Source organism: Nestor notabilis, unplaced genomic scaffold (assembly GCF_000696875.1).
Source record: "Nestor notabilis isolate BGI_N333 unplaced genomic scaffold, ASM69687v1 scaffold14446, whole genome shotgun sequence".
In the NCBI taxonomy this organism is placed as follows: Eukaryota; Metazoa; Chordata; class Aves; order Psittaciformes; family Psittacidae; genus Nestor; species Nestor notabilis.
The window spans coordinates 5,278-18,853 of NW_009934336.1; the positions used below are offsets into that span (position 1 = coordinate 5,278).

The window sequence follows — 13,576 nt, forward strand, 5'->3', positions numbered from 1 at the left end:
AGAAGACACTCATTACCAGCCTAACAGCTTGTCTGGTCTTGACTAAGAAGGTCCATATGCTAATGCTATGTTAATACAGTCAGGTTTTTTTAAAGATTCATTTAAAATCAGTCTTTTGTGCCAGCAAGGCCTAAATTAAATGTCATCAGTAATCAGATTTGTGTGAATTAGTTTTGGGGAATTCACACTGGAATTAACTCCAGCGGCTAGGACAGAGCTCCCTGAGCAGCTTCCCTGAGCTTCATGTGTGGTGCTGAAGCTGTTTCAAGAAGTTCTGTCCTTCCTATCAATTGAACCATTATGGGTTTTTAACCTGTGATGGTACAATGGCTTGGCAGTATGTGAGGGTTATTGGTAACCTGGGTCATTGCAACATGGCACTACGAACAGTTAGTTGAGCAAGTAGCAAGCTGTAGCTCAAAAGGTTTTGAGGGGGAATGTGGTGCTTTTGGAAAGCTCAGGTGCTAAGGTGCTGATGTGCTGATTAAAATATGTAGGTGCTTACTCAGAATATCTACTTAAATTGATGATGAAGCTCAAAGACCAGAGCTCTGTGTTATAATATTGATTAAACTGACTGAAGACCCTTGCTGTCCCAGAGACTTGCATTGCAGAAAAGCTGTGAAAGAGCTGTTGGTATGCTTGGTAGGAATGTGCTGCCTGCCACAGTGTTTTGTTTTGTCAGGGATAAGGAGAGACAGAAGTATGTTTGTAGACTAGCTTTAACTTATTAATTTGTACTTAATGGGCTTTAGGTTTTGCAGAACAGGAAACAGTAACAGGACTGTTTTCCAAGGATTGCATTCTCCCCTGTCTTTTCCCACCTGGGGATGATGAAGTTATTTACTGGAAGAAAGGAGACAAATATGTGCACAGCTACTATTACCAGAGGGATCAGCTGGGAAGTCAAGACCCGGATTACAGACACAGAACGCACCTTTTCCATGAGAACATTCCTAGTGGAAATGCCTCCTTGAAACTTAGTAACCTCACCTTGACAGATGAGGGCCCTTATAGTTGCTATGTGGGAACCCAGCAAACTAGAACAGAAGTGGAAGTCACGCTGCGTGTAAGAGGTCAGTAAGACATCAAAAGTGCTTGGATCATGCCAGTGGAAATGAGATTATACCAACAGATTTTCTCTTGTGCTATGCTTTCCTCTGAATTCAAACAGCTTAAATTTTGATCTCAGTTACATTTTTTCTCTCTAATGTTATTTCAAAAGACCAGTCACTTCAAGTTAAAAAGGATTTTGAAAGTAGTAGGATTGATTTTTTTTTTCTTTTCTTTTTTCTATCTATAGTATCGTCTTATTATGCATTGGAATACCAAAAGACAGACAAAGAAAGGATGCTGAAGTGCTATGCCTTTCTCACTTACTCAGCACCACGTATATCTTGGGTACAAGGCAATACATCCATCCAAGAAACAGGTCAGAAAGAAATCAGGGATGGAGTTCTCTATTCTCTTAGAAGTGACCAGAACATTATAAACACAGATGAGCCTTATTATTGTCATATTCATCTACCTGATGAAGAGTGGGCTGCTGAATGGAAGATGCAAGGTAGGAATGAATTGAAGTCTCTTTCTGCATCACTACTGAATGTCACAGCTGGTTTCAGAGCCAAATTGAATACAGTATTTCTGCAGTGGGGCAACACAGATGTTTGTGTCCATTTCCCAGTACCATTTGATCCTTTCATTGTACTTCTCTTCAAGTGCATCCTTAAGTGCCCAGGTTGAGTGCTGGGGGTGCTTGGGAGTGGAGAGCAGCAAGCACTGTTCACATTTGAGCAAACAGCAGCTCATTTTGTTAGTTAAGGAAAAGAAGACTATGAAATTTTAACTCTCTGTTTTATCCTCCTCCTGAATTTCAAGTCAATAACTGGTACTTTTCAAGCTCTTCTGTTTCTTAGGAAGTATTTTTTTTTTAGTGGATCAAGAGCAGTTCCCTTGTGAGATGTGCATGACTACTTCCATTGCCCTCATTTCCCCCTGAAGTGTACCCAGACAATCTCAGTTCCACTGCATATGCTTCAGAACAAGAGTGCAGTTTTTAGATTACATAGAATAGCTTACAGTATGGAAGGTTTCAAGTATAGTATTATAGTAAGTAACAAGAGCATTGTAACTGTCTATTTATTTTGTTAATCTATCCTTCTGATCCATGAGAGAAAAAGATGTATTTCATGACACCTTCGTTTGAATTTCCTTGCATCCATCTACCCTCCCACTAGAACATTGTGAAAATATACTGCTTTCCTTATGTAATAGCACTGTGGCGTACACTTTTGTTTTTTCCTCATGGTTTTCAGTCCTGCAGCTCTGATCATTCAGCCACACACACAGAAAGCAAGTGTCAAAATAATATACTAGTTTCTTCTCCAGCACACTGCCACCCTCCACAGTCTCCTCTGCTTTTCCTTCGTTTGCAGCAAATCCCTGCTGTCACATTGATAGTTGTGCTATGATATTGATTTGTCTTACATTAGTATTTCATGTATTATCTATTAGTTCGACTTAACCTGCTCTTTCCTTCCTCTTCCTTTTTTTTTTTTTTTTTTTTTAAGCTATGCATTAATTGTAAGTGTTCCACAAAGGTAAAGTACTTAAGTCCACCATAGCTGAAGATTACTTCTAACTAAATACAAACTTTTAATTCTTTTAATTAAATTATGTTGTAACAGTTTTATCCTTTGTGCTTCAAATGTGAAGGTTGCATTTTGTCTCTGCTCCCAACATGTGGAATTTCACGTTGCTTCATTTGTAACTTAGACTAGACTGAATTGTTTATATATGTAAGCCCCCCTCCCAATTAGAGGAGAAACAGGCAAATGACACCAACATAATTTTCTTAAGTATAGCTGATAACAATTAGATATTTTTTGATGTAAGATAGGTTTGCTTTTAAAATACTCAAATGCTTCTGGAAACATACTGTGGTATTTGAATATATCAAAATAGTGAAATATGTTTTTATGTTTGTCTATAGTTGTATCAGACTCCAGAAAAAGATCAGAAAATGTCTAGATAACCTTCACAGTACTTTCCAAAGAAGTTGCAGAGTTCTTCAATTGTCTCTTGCAGACCAACTGTCTCGTGTGGAACGAAGCAGCACTGCAATTCCTTGTGGATATAGCAATGACACTGCTATCAGTGAAGGTTTCACTGTTGTCTGGACATTGCACAGAAATGCAGTGATTTCAGTCCTGGCCTCCTTCAATGGCACATCTCACTCTTACCAACCTCGAGTCCAGATTAACCAAAGTGATTTTTCACTGATCTTGGATGATCTTACTACAAAAGACAGTGGAGAATATCTGTGCAATGTTTCAACACCTCACTACACAAGACTTACTGTGAGAACTTTGAAAGTTGGTAAGTTGACACTCTTTCCATTTTGGAGATGGGGACCAGCGAGGGGAACACAGAGCCAAAGTAACAGCCAGAAATCTGTAAAATAATGAGGAAAATAATCTTGAGTAATTAGCACAGGGGGATAGAAGAGATATTTTACTATTGTTGTCCCATGGAAAGAAAAAATTAATGTATATTTATTTAGAGACTTGAAGTTTCTTTTTTTAATCAGCAGCTTGTTGTACAAGGGTCTCAAAATCAGTGGCTGCCCTCAGTTGCCACCAACTGCCCTCAGAGCTGAGGGCACATGGCAACTCTCAGAATCATGTCCTAAATGCTTTGCTGGTAGCAAATATGGTCTTTAAAGGTGACAGGGAGATGAAGGGAAGCCCAAAGATGTGGTATAAATTTGCCTGCAGAAGAAACTTTGTTGAGGAGAACACACAGTCGTTATTTTCAAAGCTTTAATTCTACACAGCAGGTGTTTTTTTATGCCTGGGGTTATATGTGTTATATGCATGCCTGTGGTTTTATGAACTGTAGTAAATTTCCAGCTGTGAAGTCTTAGTTACAGTCATTTCACTGTCTCCAGTTTCAAGACTGGAGATTAACTTACTGCTTAGCTTTCCTACCTGTTGAAAACTCTTACTGAGGGTTAAAAAATAATTTACTCCATCTTTCTAAAATTAAAGTGAAAACAAATTGGAGATTTGTCCAAAAATAGTCTGTTTGGGATGCAGCCTCCTTAAACTTCAGTCCAAAGGAGGAGAAAAAAAAAATCCCCAAACATTCAAACAATAGCACACAGGCATTTATGCAATTACAATCACCTAAAGGATGGGGAACTAAAGAGAATTTGAAGCAAACCAGTCGTACCTGAGAAATAGAGGCAACATAGCAGAAAAGGGGCTAGAATAGGTGATAAGAACTGCATATTTTTATTTCTTTCCTTCCTCCTTCCCTATTATAGGTTTGTTTCAGTCTGAAAACTTGATGTCGGGTGTGTTTTAAATGGCAGTAGCTATATGCAAGCTACAGGAGGGGACTTAAAATGGTTAAGTTGGACAAACACACTTTCTTGCAGCTCAAATTCCAGCATGATCTTCTTTGTCCTGTAAACCCAGTATTGTGCTTCTGAAGTGGAAAGCATTGAACACCTCCAAGGAGTTACACTGATGCTCAAGTTCATGTACATTTACTGGAGTCAGACACATGCACCTGCCCAGTCCAGATATGATCTGGATCATCCTCTACAAACGCCTTTCTCCAGCTGCTCTCTGCAGTTGTATCTTGCAATAGCCGTAGGTGATACCCTCTTTAGTGGCTAAATTACTGTTCCGCTCACCGAATTTTCTGACTCTTGGACCAGAAATGCAGAACAGGGAGGACACCAGAGAGACTATTATCTTTGTGGCAACACAGTCTGAAAGCAGATAAGCAGACAGGGACAGTAGGGCATATGGGAATGAGCTAGATCAGTGTGTTTGATGGTGGTCATAGCACAGCAGCTACTCAACCACCAGAAAGATTTCCAAGTGCCACTGAAAAAGGAGACTTTTAAGGGGAAAAGTGAGATGAACTAATAATAATTTTGGAGGCCATCTCCTGTGTAAAGAAAAGCCATCTCCTGTGTAAAGAAAGGTTGCAGCTTAAAGCTGCTCTACCAAACACATTGACAAGATGTTAACATAGGTCTGCGTTTGGGGACAGAGCCAAGCTAAAGACAATGACTAGATTAAATGTTCTGTTTTGGGAGTTACTATATTTTAACTGTTTGCCAGACATCCATAGGGAATTTTCAGAGGCGTGTAGAATTTTTCACGTTCTTTGAATGAGATGCAGCAGCAGAAAGGAAGCCTGAAGTGAAAGAACTGTAGTTAAGGAATGAGTCCTCCTGGTCTGAGTGTTCTCATGTTGAAATTGGTTGGAGCAATGAGATGCTTGATGCCATGCAGAAGTTTCTGCTAGATGGGCTCTTATCTTCAATGGAATTCATTGCTACCACTCACCTCAGGATCTGCTGCTTCTTGTGCCCGCCTGGATTGCATGGTTCATCATGAAGTTGGAAAAGGTTTTAGATGAGAAGTGCAAAGATTTCACAACAGAAATTATGAAATCTATGGTCCAGGCTGGATAACACTGAGTTGTTCTACTGGAAATCAGCAGTACCGTTAATGGTACTGAGCACTGTACCTGAAGGCAGTGTTTGCCATACTGGGCACTTGGTTGTTTTTAAATGGGACTTGTATTAAGAAATTGTCAAATCATACTACATGAGCACACATGGAATTTGGTATCAGCACAATTAAGTAAAATAATCTGCTTTCAGCTATTTACACTTATGTAATTAAAGTATCACTTTAAAGTCTCACAGCACGAGTCAAGTAACTTGAACATTGTTGTATTAGTAACATTAAAAAAGAAACTGAGACATTCTCCCTAAATCATAGCTTTTAGATGATAAACAAGAGAAAAATCATACCTTTAATATACTTATTGAACAATAGTGAACATTAATTTGCAATATAAAGCACTTTTGTTAAACTTTTCGGAATTTGTATTTTTAAAGAAAATTCAGGTAACACCTGGAAAATTGTCACAGGAGTGACTGTTGTGCTCATAGCAGGAGTCTGTCTCTGCCTCTTGTGCAAGGTATGTACAATCAGCAGGGGATTCATTTTTAGAGGTACTATTAAGCTTAAATCCAGACCTTGAATGTTTGATTAAAACATAAATTTGATTTTCCTGGGATAAAGCATACAAGAAAGAATCAAAATGTAGAACTGTAAGTCTCAGCATAAATAAATTGTCCTCATTCTTGCTATTTTCTGTGTCCAGAAGATCCAATTTGGTCCTGAATGCAATAGTAGGTGGTTATAACAATGTTAACATGCCCTTCCCTTGACCAGGTGTTCTCCTGTGCTCTGTAAAAAGACTTAAAAATTGGTTACCCTTCACAAACACTTTCTGACAACTTGCTTTAAAAATGAACTGGTTCATTTGCTTTCACTTGTGTTTAAGAAAAAAAAAATGCATCAATCAATCAATCAATCAAAAACAAACAAACCCCAAACAAACAAAACAAAGTCCTTCAAATCAAAACGTATAAAGTGCCTCAAGCAATGCACATACCTAGTCTTCATTAGGGCCCAAATTACTATTTCAATTATATCCAATGGCAAAGCTCACCAAAACTTCAGTATGAAAAGTTATACTAACTGCTTTGCTAGGGAGACTGTTAAAACCACATGGTCCCTGATCTCAATAGTGTTTGCAGCTCTCCAATTTACTGGTGTACAGCATCTTCAAGTGGATACATTTTATTCTTGTCCATTTGTAATAGGCTGGCTCTGTCTTAGAATATTGTCTCCTTCCTCTGCATTTGTGGTGAACATCCTTAAAAAATTAACTTAGCTCTTAGTCCTTAGGGTCCATCTTTCTGTGCCTGACAATATAGCCCTATCCATGGAGAGATACACCTTCAAACTCCTTGGGCCTTAAGATTTTGTCACAGCCTGGATTTGTTAAGCTTCAGGAGATGTTTTGTGATTATGGTTACCATGAGGGTCAATAAGAACACACCAGAAAGACAACTCTAGAACTATTAGGTCTCAGTGTTTTTCCATTTTTCTCTTACAGATTCACTTGCATGCTTCTTATCAGTCAGTTTTAATGCTAACATGCTTTAGAGAGGATAACATACTTTTGAGATTCAGTTGTTTACTTTAAAGAATTTAAGCAAGATTCATCTATCTTGGGTTCTGTTGAGACCTTTGACACATCATAATCAGAGGAAGTGAAACAGTTTATAGGTTAACTCAGCTCCAGTTACATTGATAGAGCACTACATGGCTGAAACAGGAATATTTCTGCACTCTTATATGCATATGTTTCTGCATCCACTGCATAATACCTATGTTATATGCATCCATTGTTATATGGATGTTTATTTTACTCAGTTAATGTTAAAATGGAAAATGCTGACTTTATAATGTTAAAATGGAAATTATTGAGTGTTTCTTGTTCTGTTCCCACTAGAGGATTAATTTTACACATTAGTAGTTCTTACAAACATTTTGGTTTTTTAACTAGAAATGCAGAAGAAGAGAAGTCATATGAGCACCTTGACATACTGGGAGAAAATCCCTCTCTGCACACACAAATGCTGCTGAGATTGCTGCTGAAAAGAACAGAGTTCCTTCACCTTCCCTGTTGAGTTACACTAAGAGCCACATGGAAATGTGATTATCTGAGCAACAGTAGCAAACCATTGAACTGGTAGAAAACAAAATAAACGTAAGTCAATTGACACTTGAATGTGAGGAGTCAGCATGGAAAATTAGAACTTGGGTATCCTAAAGTGACAGTGAAGAACTTTCCACAGAAAAATAAACAGGTTTGTGGGATTTTCTCCCACCCGCCCCCTCCCCCCCCAGTATAAGGGAGAGGGCTTACTGTTTTGCGCTTCATTTAGTATTTTAATTTTAAGCAAAGACAACATACCTGTTCAAAAGTGGAAAAGATCTAAGAGAACACCCAATTTCTGAGTGACAGGCGGTCCTGATGCATCTCTTATCTCTTCTGCAGCTGTTGAACAGAAGTGCTTTTTCTGGGAGTAGTGAAAGCTTCTAAAACGTTCATAGGCAAAAGTTTACTTTCTGCTCCCCTACAAAACTCATACAGACTCTGACTGGCAAGACAGATGGAAGCTGGGTTATCCCAGGTTTAATATTGTACCCTGCACAGCTTTAATCTGTGCTGCTTTAGCGATCTGCATGTGAAATACATAAGGCTGTGAAGCCTGTCTGGATTTGCCCTTGGTTTTGATTTTGTCAGAGATCTGCCAATTAGGATTTGTTCCAGCATAATGAAGTGGGCTGTTGGCAAGATGTAATCTTTTATTGATCCCTGAGGCTTGGCAAAATAGAAATATAAATAAATGAATGGAATACACTATAGAGTCTCTTTGGATTTTCACTTGATGTTTATTTATGTAAGTGCTTATTTATTTCTACATCTGTTTTCAGTTATGCCTGATTATATCAAGCATCTTCTCATATTTGTCAGCTTGGACTGTATTTACTCCTCTTCATGAACCTGAAATGGAATTGAGATAGGATACAACTGTTAAAAATGGAAGCATGGAGCGGGGTTTAGACGAAGTTTACAAATAAACGACAAAAGTTTCTCTTCAGTAATTCTTCTGAATTTGTATCTGAAATAGACTTAGCACCAATCTAGCCTTTGCCATCTCACTTCAGCTAATAATACTGGTTTCTTGTCCTGATGCTAGAGCATACATCCCTTTGATAGCAGATGACTTCAATACAACCGTATTTCAATAGATGGTGGTGTTTGTTCTGAATCACATACACTTCCCAGAGTTTCCAGGAACATGGGTACTAGTGGCAGTAGACAAGGTATTTCTAATGCCACACAATTAAAGTAGTCTCTCCAGCACCTTTCTCGCCCCAGTGGAGATGTGTCATGACTTTTGGGACAGTACTCGCTGCCCAAACACGTTTCCTGGCAGCTACTACCATTACTGCCACAAGTCCCTGTTTGTGGAGATGTCACCTCTATGTGTACCATTAAGCTCATCTTTTGACAGTAAAATACTCTAAGCCAGAGCTGAAATTGGTGTTGACAAATTAGCATCTGACTAATAAAAACAGGCATCCACTTTTCTACAACTTCTGCATATTTGAGGCAGAAAGAGGGTACTAGTAACTACTCAGTATCAAGCAGCACCCAGTACTAAAAAAAATTAATTACTGTCATGGTTTACCTATTTCAGTACCTGTATGGTGCCATGGCTTTGTGAACTTACATGAATTTTTTTTTAAGGTTGGAGTAATATAAATTAAAATATGTGGGAATTCTTTACTCTTAAAAGCTGTGAAAGTTCTTTTTGAGCTTCAATTACAGTACTGCTTTCATCATACATAAACGTGTGAGAGATCAGATCTTCATGCAGGTTTAATGTAACTCTGCTCTAGGCAGTGGAGCTACAAGGTGATTTTATTAGTCCAGTATAAAAGCAGAAATTGGACTGTTTCCTCCCACAGAATAGTGGATATAGAACAGAGGAGGAAGATGTTGGGATCAAGTGGGATAAAAATACAAAAAATACACAGAAAGGTGTTTTTTTCCTTTTTCTTGACTCAGGAACTCTCAGCCCCATAAAACTTATGACATTAAGCATGGCAGTTTGTTTCACTTGCAAATAGACTAAGCAATGACCCAGTTCTACTTTCTGTCATTCCCACAAGTAGCAACCCCTTTACCCACAAGGCAAGCATACATAAGCAAAGGTTTGCTTTCAGTTCCAGATCAAGTTCTTAGGTACCTTTTAGTATCATCAATATTTTTCTACTACCATTCTGCTCAAGTGCAAACCACCACAAATGTATTTCTAAGTACTAATGATTTCCCAGCACCTAAGTGACTAATCCCTAATATTTTCTTTTCATCCAGCTCTTAAAATGAATACAAATTCAGTGAAAGCAATGTTAAAATATCTGGCAATCTGCTAGTGCAGTAGTCCCCAGGCTGTATTACATGCATAGAAATAGACATCATCAGAGGGAGAAAGAGATGGAGCTTTTTAATATCCCTTGGGAAAAAGAAAAAAAAAAAAGAGAAAAACACCCAAACCAAAATCACCAGTTCTTAAAAATTCAGGTTGCCGAACACAGATTAAATGACAACATCAAGAGGGCAGAGAATTCATTTTGGCTAAGCATCAGATTGCTGTCCTAAAGGCTTACCTTAGTGTTAAAATAACAGGTAGACTGAAATTAGAAAATGTAGTAAACAACAGTTAATTGTAGTCCATGCTATATGTAACAGATCTTCCTGCATACACAGCATCCACTCCTGCATGTTAAACAGTCACATTTACCCATACAGTATAACCATACCTTTTTCATGCCAATGTCTCTTGACTTGCTCCTCAGCTTATTAACTTGAGATTCAGCTATTTCAGCCCTTTCTTCAGCATCATCCAGGTCATGTTGCTGTTTTCTGTACTTCGAAAGGTACAGATTGGCTTGAGCTTCCTGGTGAGAGAAAACAGTGGAGCTGATTTCCTCCTGTCCATGTGAAACAAAGCTTTTCATTTCAAGTGGATGAGAAGTGCTCAGTGTGACTAGGTAACAGCCATATGGGAACCAGTTGCCTCCAGGAAAACTGAGGTTGGTTTTTTACAGAGTCAATGTTTCCAATTGCACTCTCCATGGTAAGTGAACTGGGAGGCTTTCAACATCCCTTCTTAGGGGCTAGGAGCAAAAAGTCTTTCCTGTTCCATCCTTTTCCCCCTTTCCTTGCAAACTATACTGCAATTCTAAGAGAAAATATAATACCTTTTCTTAAATATAATCCACACACATGCTATATATATTTTTTTTTATATGTTATAAACACATTTGTACAGACAGGGTTTATATGGATATAAATACAAATATTAATACATGCACAAGAAGTGTATTTGTACTAAAAGCTTCTATGGATTGAAGATTGTGGATTTAGAACAATACATTTCTCAAAGGTAAAAAGGCCCAAATAGTTACTTACAGCTTCCTCTGCTTGGTGCTTGTAGCTCTTCACTTTCAATTGAAGCTTGTCAATCAGATCCTGCATCCTGGCCAGATTCTTCTTATCTTCTTCTGACTGTATCAAAACACCATAAATTGAGTTGATAGTGTAAAAAGGCCTAAAGGCCTGCTCCCACAGTGCAGTAGGTATAGATGCTATACATATTGGTTTAGAAATGTATAGTTCAAAATACAAACAAGCTGTATGTTTGATCACTCTATGTACAGATGAGAGAAAATCTTCTATAGGATGATGGTAGATATCTGTAAGGCTGAGGACTAAAAGAGAGTACCCTCTCAATTTATACATATGTAAATATAGATACACAAAAATACAGGTATATATGTGTGTGCTCTTTCAGAGGTACACTCATACATAAGCACAGAGTTCCTTGCTCAGGGATGAGAAACATTCTTGTCATTATAAAGCATGTCATTATTCAGTGAAACAGACTTACGGACAGGCCTAAAAATGTGTAATGTGCATATTTTAGAGTCTGTTTTGGAGGCATTTCTGGTAAAAGGAGCCAATTTTAAGCTGTCACACTCCATAAACAAAAGGACTAGCTAATTCTGCCTGTGCACTGTATTCTAAGAGAGCAACCTTCAGCCTCTGCATACAATACTTTGACAACAGTCAAAGTAAAACAACAGTTAGGAAGCTAAATAATCTCCCACAACAGATGGATGGGATTATCTTCTTAAGAATGCTGCTGAAAGCAAAAGGATCAGTGCTCTGTGCTGAAGACCTTTTCCGAAAGGCAAGCAGCAAGAGCAGCTGTTAGCAAACCTGCAGGAGGCTGGAGACTAGACCTTGCTGTTCAGCCATAGGTGACAGCCGTGGGACTGGGCAGCCCTACACTGAGTCAGCTGAATCCTTCTGTCTCCTTTTAGCAACATCAGCACAGCTGAAAGACAGCTGGGCTCTTTCTTCACTAGCAGTGAAAATAGTCATCTAAGCCTGCTCCATATTAATACTGTGCTAAAACTGTCCAAATCCCAGCAATAGAGGCTTTCTAACATCAGCTATGAATGAATCTGGAATTATGAATGAATTAGGAATGAATCAGGCAAGATGATGGTAGCCCTGGGGAGATGTTCCTCCTACCCCTAAAGCTTCCTACAATCAGAAAGCTCTGGGTAATGCTATCCGTCATCCTTCACTGAAACACTGAGGCAACTTTAGGCACTGTTTGGGAGACCACAACTCTTTCCACTGTCCTAGTGGTTACTACAGTCCTCAGCATACCTGGTAAGTCAGCTCCTTGATGCGTCTCTCAAACTTGCGGGCTCCCTTTTGGGCATCCGAATTGCGGCGGAGTTCAGTTTCAAGTTCATTCTCCAGCTCACGAACCTGCAAAACCAGAAACCCCTTTGCCATTTTGCTACACACATGTAAGGCAGCAGATAATTTGGTTCACTGTTCAAGAAATGCTCATTTTCTCAGCATCTCCATAGAGTCAAATTTCAGTAACAGATCAAAATGTCACCTTTTGATTCTGCTTTTATAAATGCAGAATATTTTAATCTGCACCAGCAGTCAAAGGAGAAGACATATGCGAAGGCCAAAGTAATTTAAATGAAGCAAGTATTAGAGAGGCTTTTGCTGTAGATGCTTGGATTTTTTAGTGTTGTTTTGTTGGTTTTTTTAATCAAGGGCTTGGTCATCTGCTGTGCTACAACATCCTATTGTAGCTGGATGAGGACAGGGAAGCATGCCTCCAAGAACTGCTCACCTGAATTTTGTGAAATGGGAAAGCATTCACAGTATCCCTGCTTGGCCTCTATGAACTTACCAGGCTGCCCCAGGTTACCTAATTGGTTCCAGGTCTGTAAGCGGGAGACAACGGTCCGAAGCTGGATCACAAACTTACCCTGGATTCCAGTTTCTGGATTTGCTTCTTGCCACCTTTCAGGGCTATTTGTTCTGCTTCATCCAGTCTCTTCTGGAGGTCTTTAATGGTTTGCTCCATGTTCTTCTTCATTCTCTCTAAGTGAGCACTAGTATCCTGCTCCTTTTTAAGCTCCTCAGCCATCATCGCTGCCTGAAAAACAACCACATTTTACAGCAACTTTGTTATGCTCTTGGAGTATGTCTCAGAAGAAATGATGGAAGATCAATCTTTTTTTACTCCAGTTTGGATCATTCACTATACCCAAAGCTCCAGAAAATATCTCATGTGTGCATATCTTGCCTGGACAGAGATCATGCAACGGCAGATAGCCTCGGAGGCCTTTTTTCCCCTCCTCTTTTCCAGCATTAGAATATGCTGTGGTTTAAGATTACCCCTCCTTTTTTTTTTTCCCCTTTTTTTAATTTTAGTCTGTGTTCTATATCATGTCCTCATTTATAATGCTACAAGTAAGCTTGTGCCATTCACTACAGACATTTGTCCTAGAACTTATTCAGAATCTAATCATGGTGGTTGGAGCTTTTGAAAGGTAGTAGCTTAAAATAACTGGCAGACAACTTTCCCTGCACAGCCACAGATGAGAGCTGCCTGAGCTGCTGTTAGAAGAGAGCAGTTTCTGCAGCCTGTGCTAGAATAGAAAGCTCAGTGTCAACACCTTACATAATCCCTGGCCATTCTGTAAGACAGGTAACAGGGGTGCCAGTTAGCTCA

At 39.0% G+C, this 13,576-nt stretch overlaps 2 protein-coding genes across 2 annotated transcripts in view; one reads left to right on the plus strand and one right to left on the minus strand.

Moving 5' to 3' along the window:
- Positions 1-755: 755 nt before the first annotated feature.
- HHLA2 (HERV-H LTR-associating 2) lies at positions 756-4,794 on the plus strand (the record flags this gene model as incomplete). The annotated part of the gene is made up of 4 exons (XM_010017290.1): positions 756-1,076; positions 1,304-1,564; positions 3,088-3,378; positions 4,727-4,794. Coding segments are annotated over 4 exons (941 nt in total), but the record flags the coding sequence as incomplete, so codon positions are not given.
- Positions 4,795-8,326: 3,532 nt separating this feature from the next.
- Positions 8,327-13,576, minus strand: part of LOC104407891 (myosin heavy chain, cardiac muscle isoform) — a gene marked incomplete at its 5' end in the record, with an annotated part of 14,819 nt that continues 9,569 nt past the window's right edge. The window contains 5 exons of the mRNA XM_010017291.1: positions 8,327-8,454; positions 10,281-10,418; positions 10,933-11,028; positions 12,202-12,306; positions 12,827-12,997. Coding sequence (XP_010015593.1) covers positions 8,437-8,454; positions 10,281-10,418; positions 10,933-11,028; positions 12,202-12,306; positions 12,827-12,997 — 528 coding nt within the window. The remainder of the gene's footprint in view (positions 8,455-10,280; positions 10,419-10,932; positions 11,029-12,201; positions 12,307-12,826; positions 12,998-13,576) is intronic.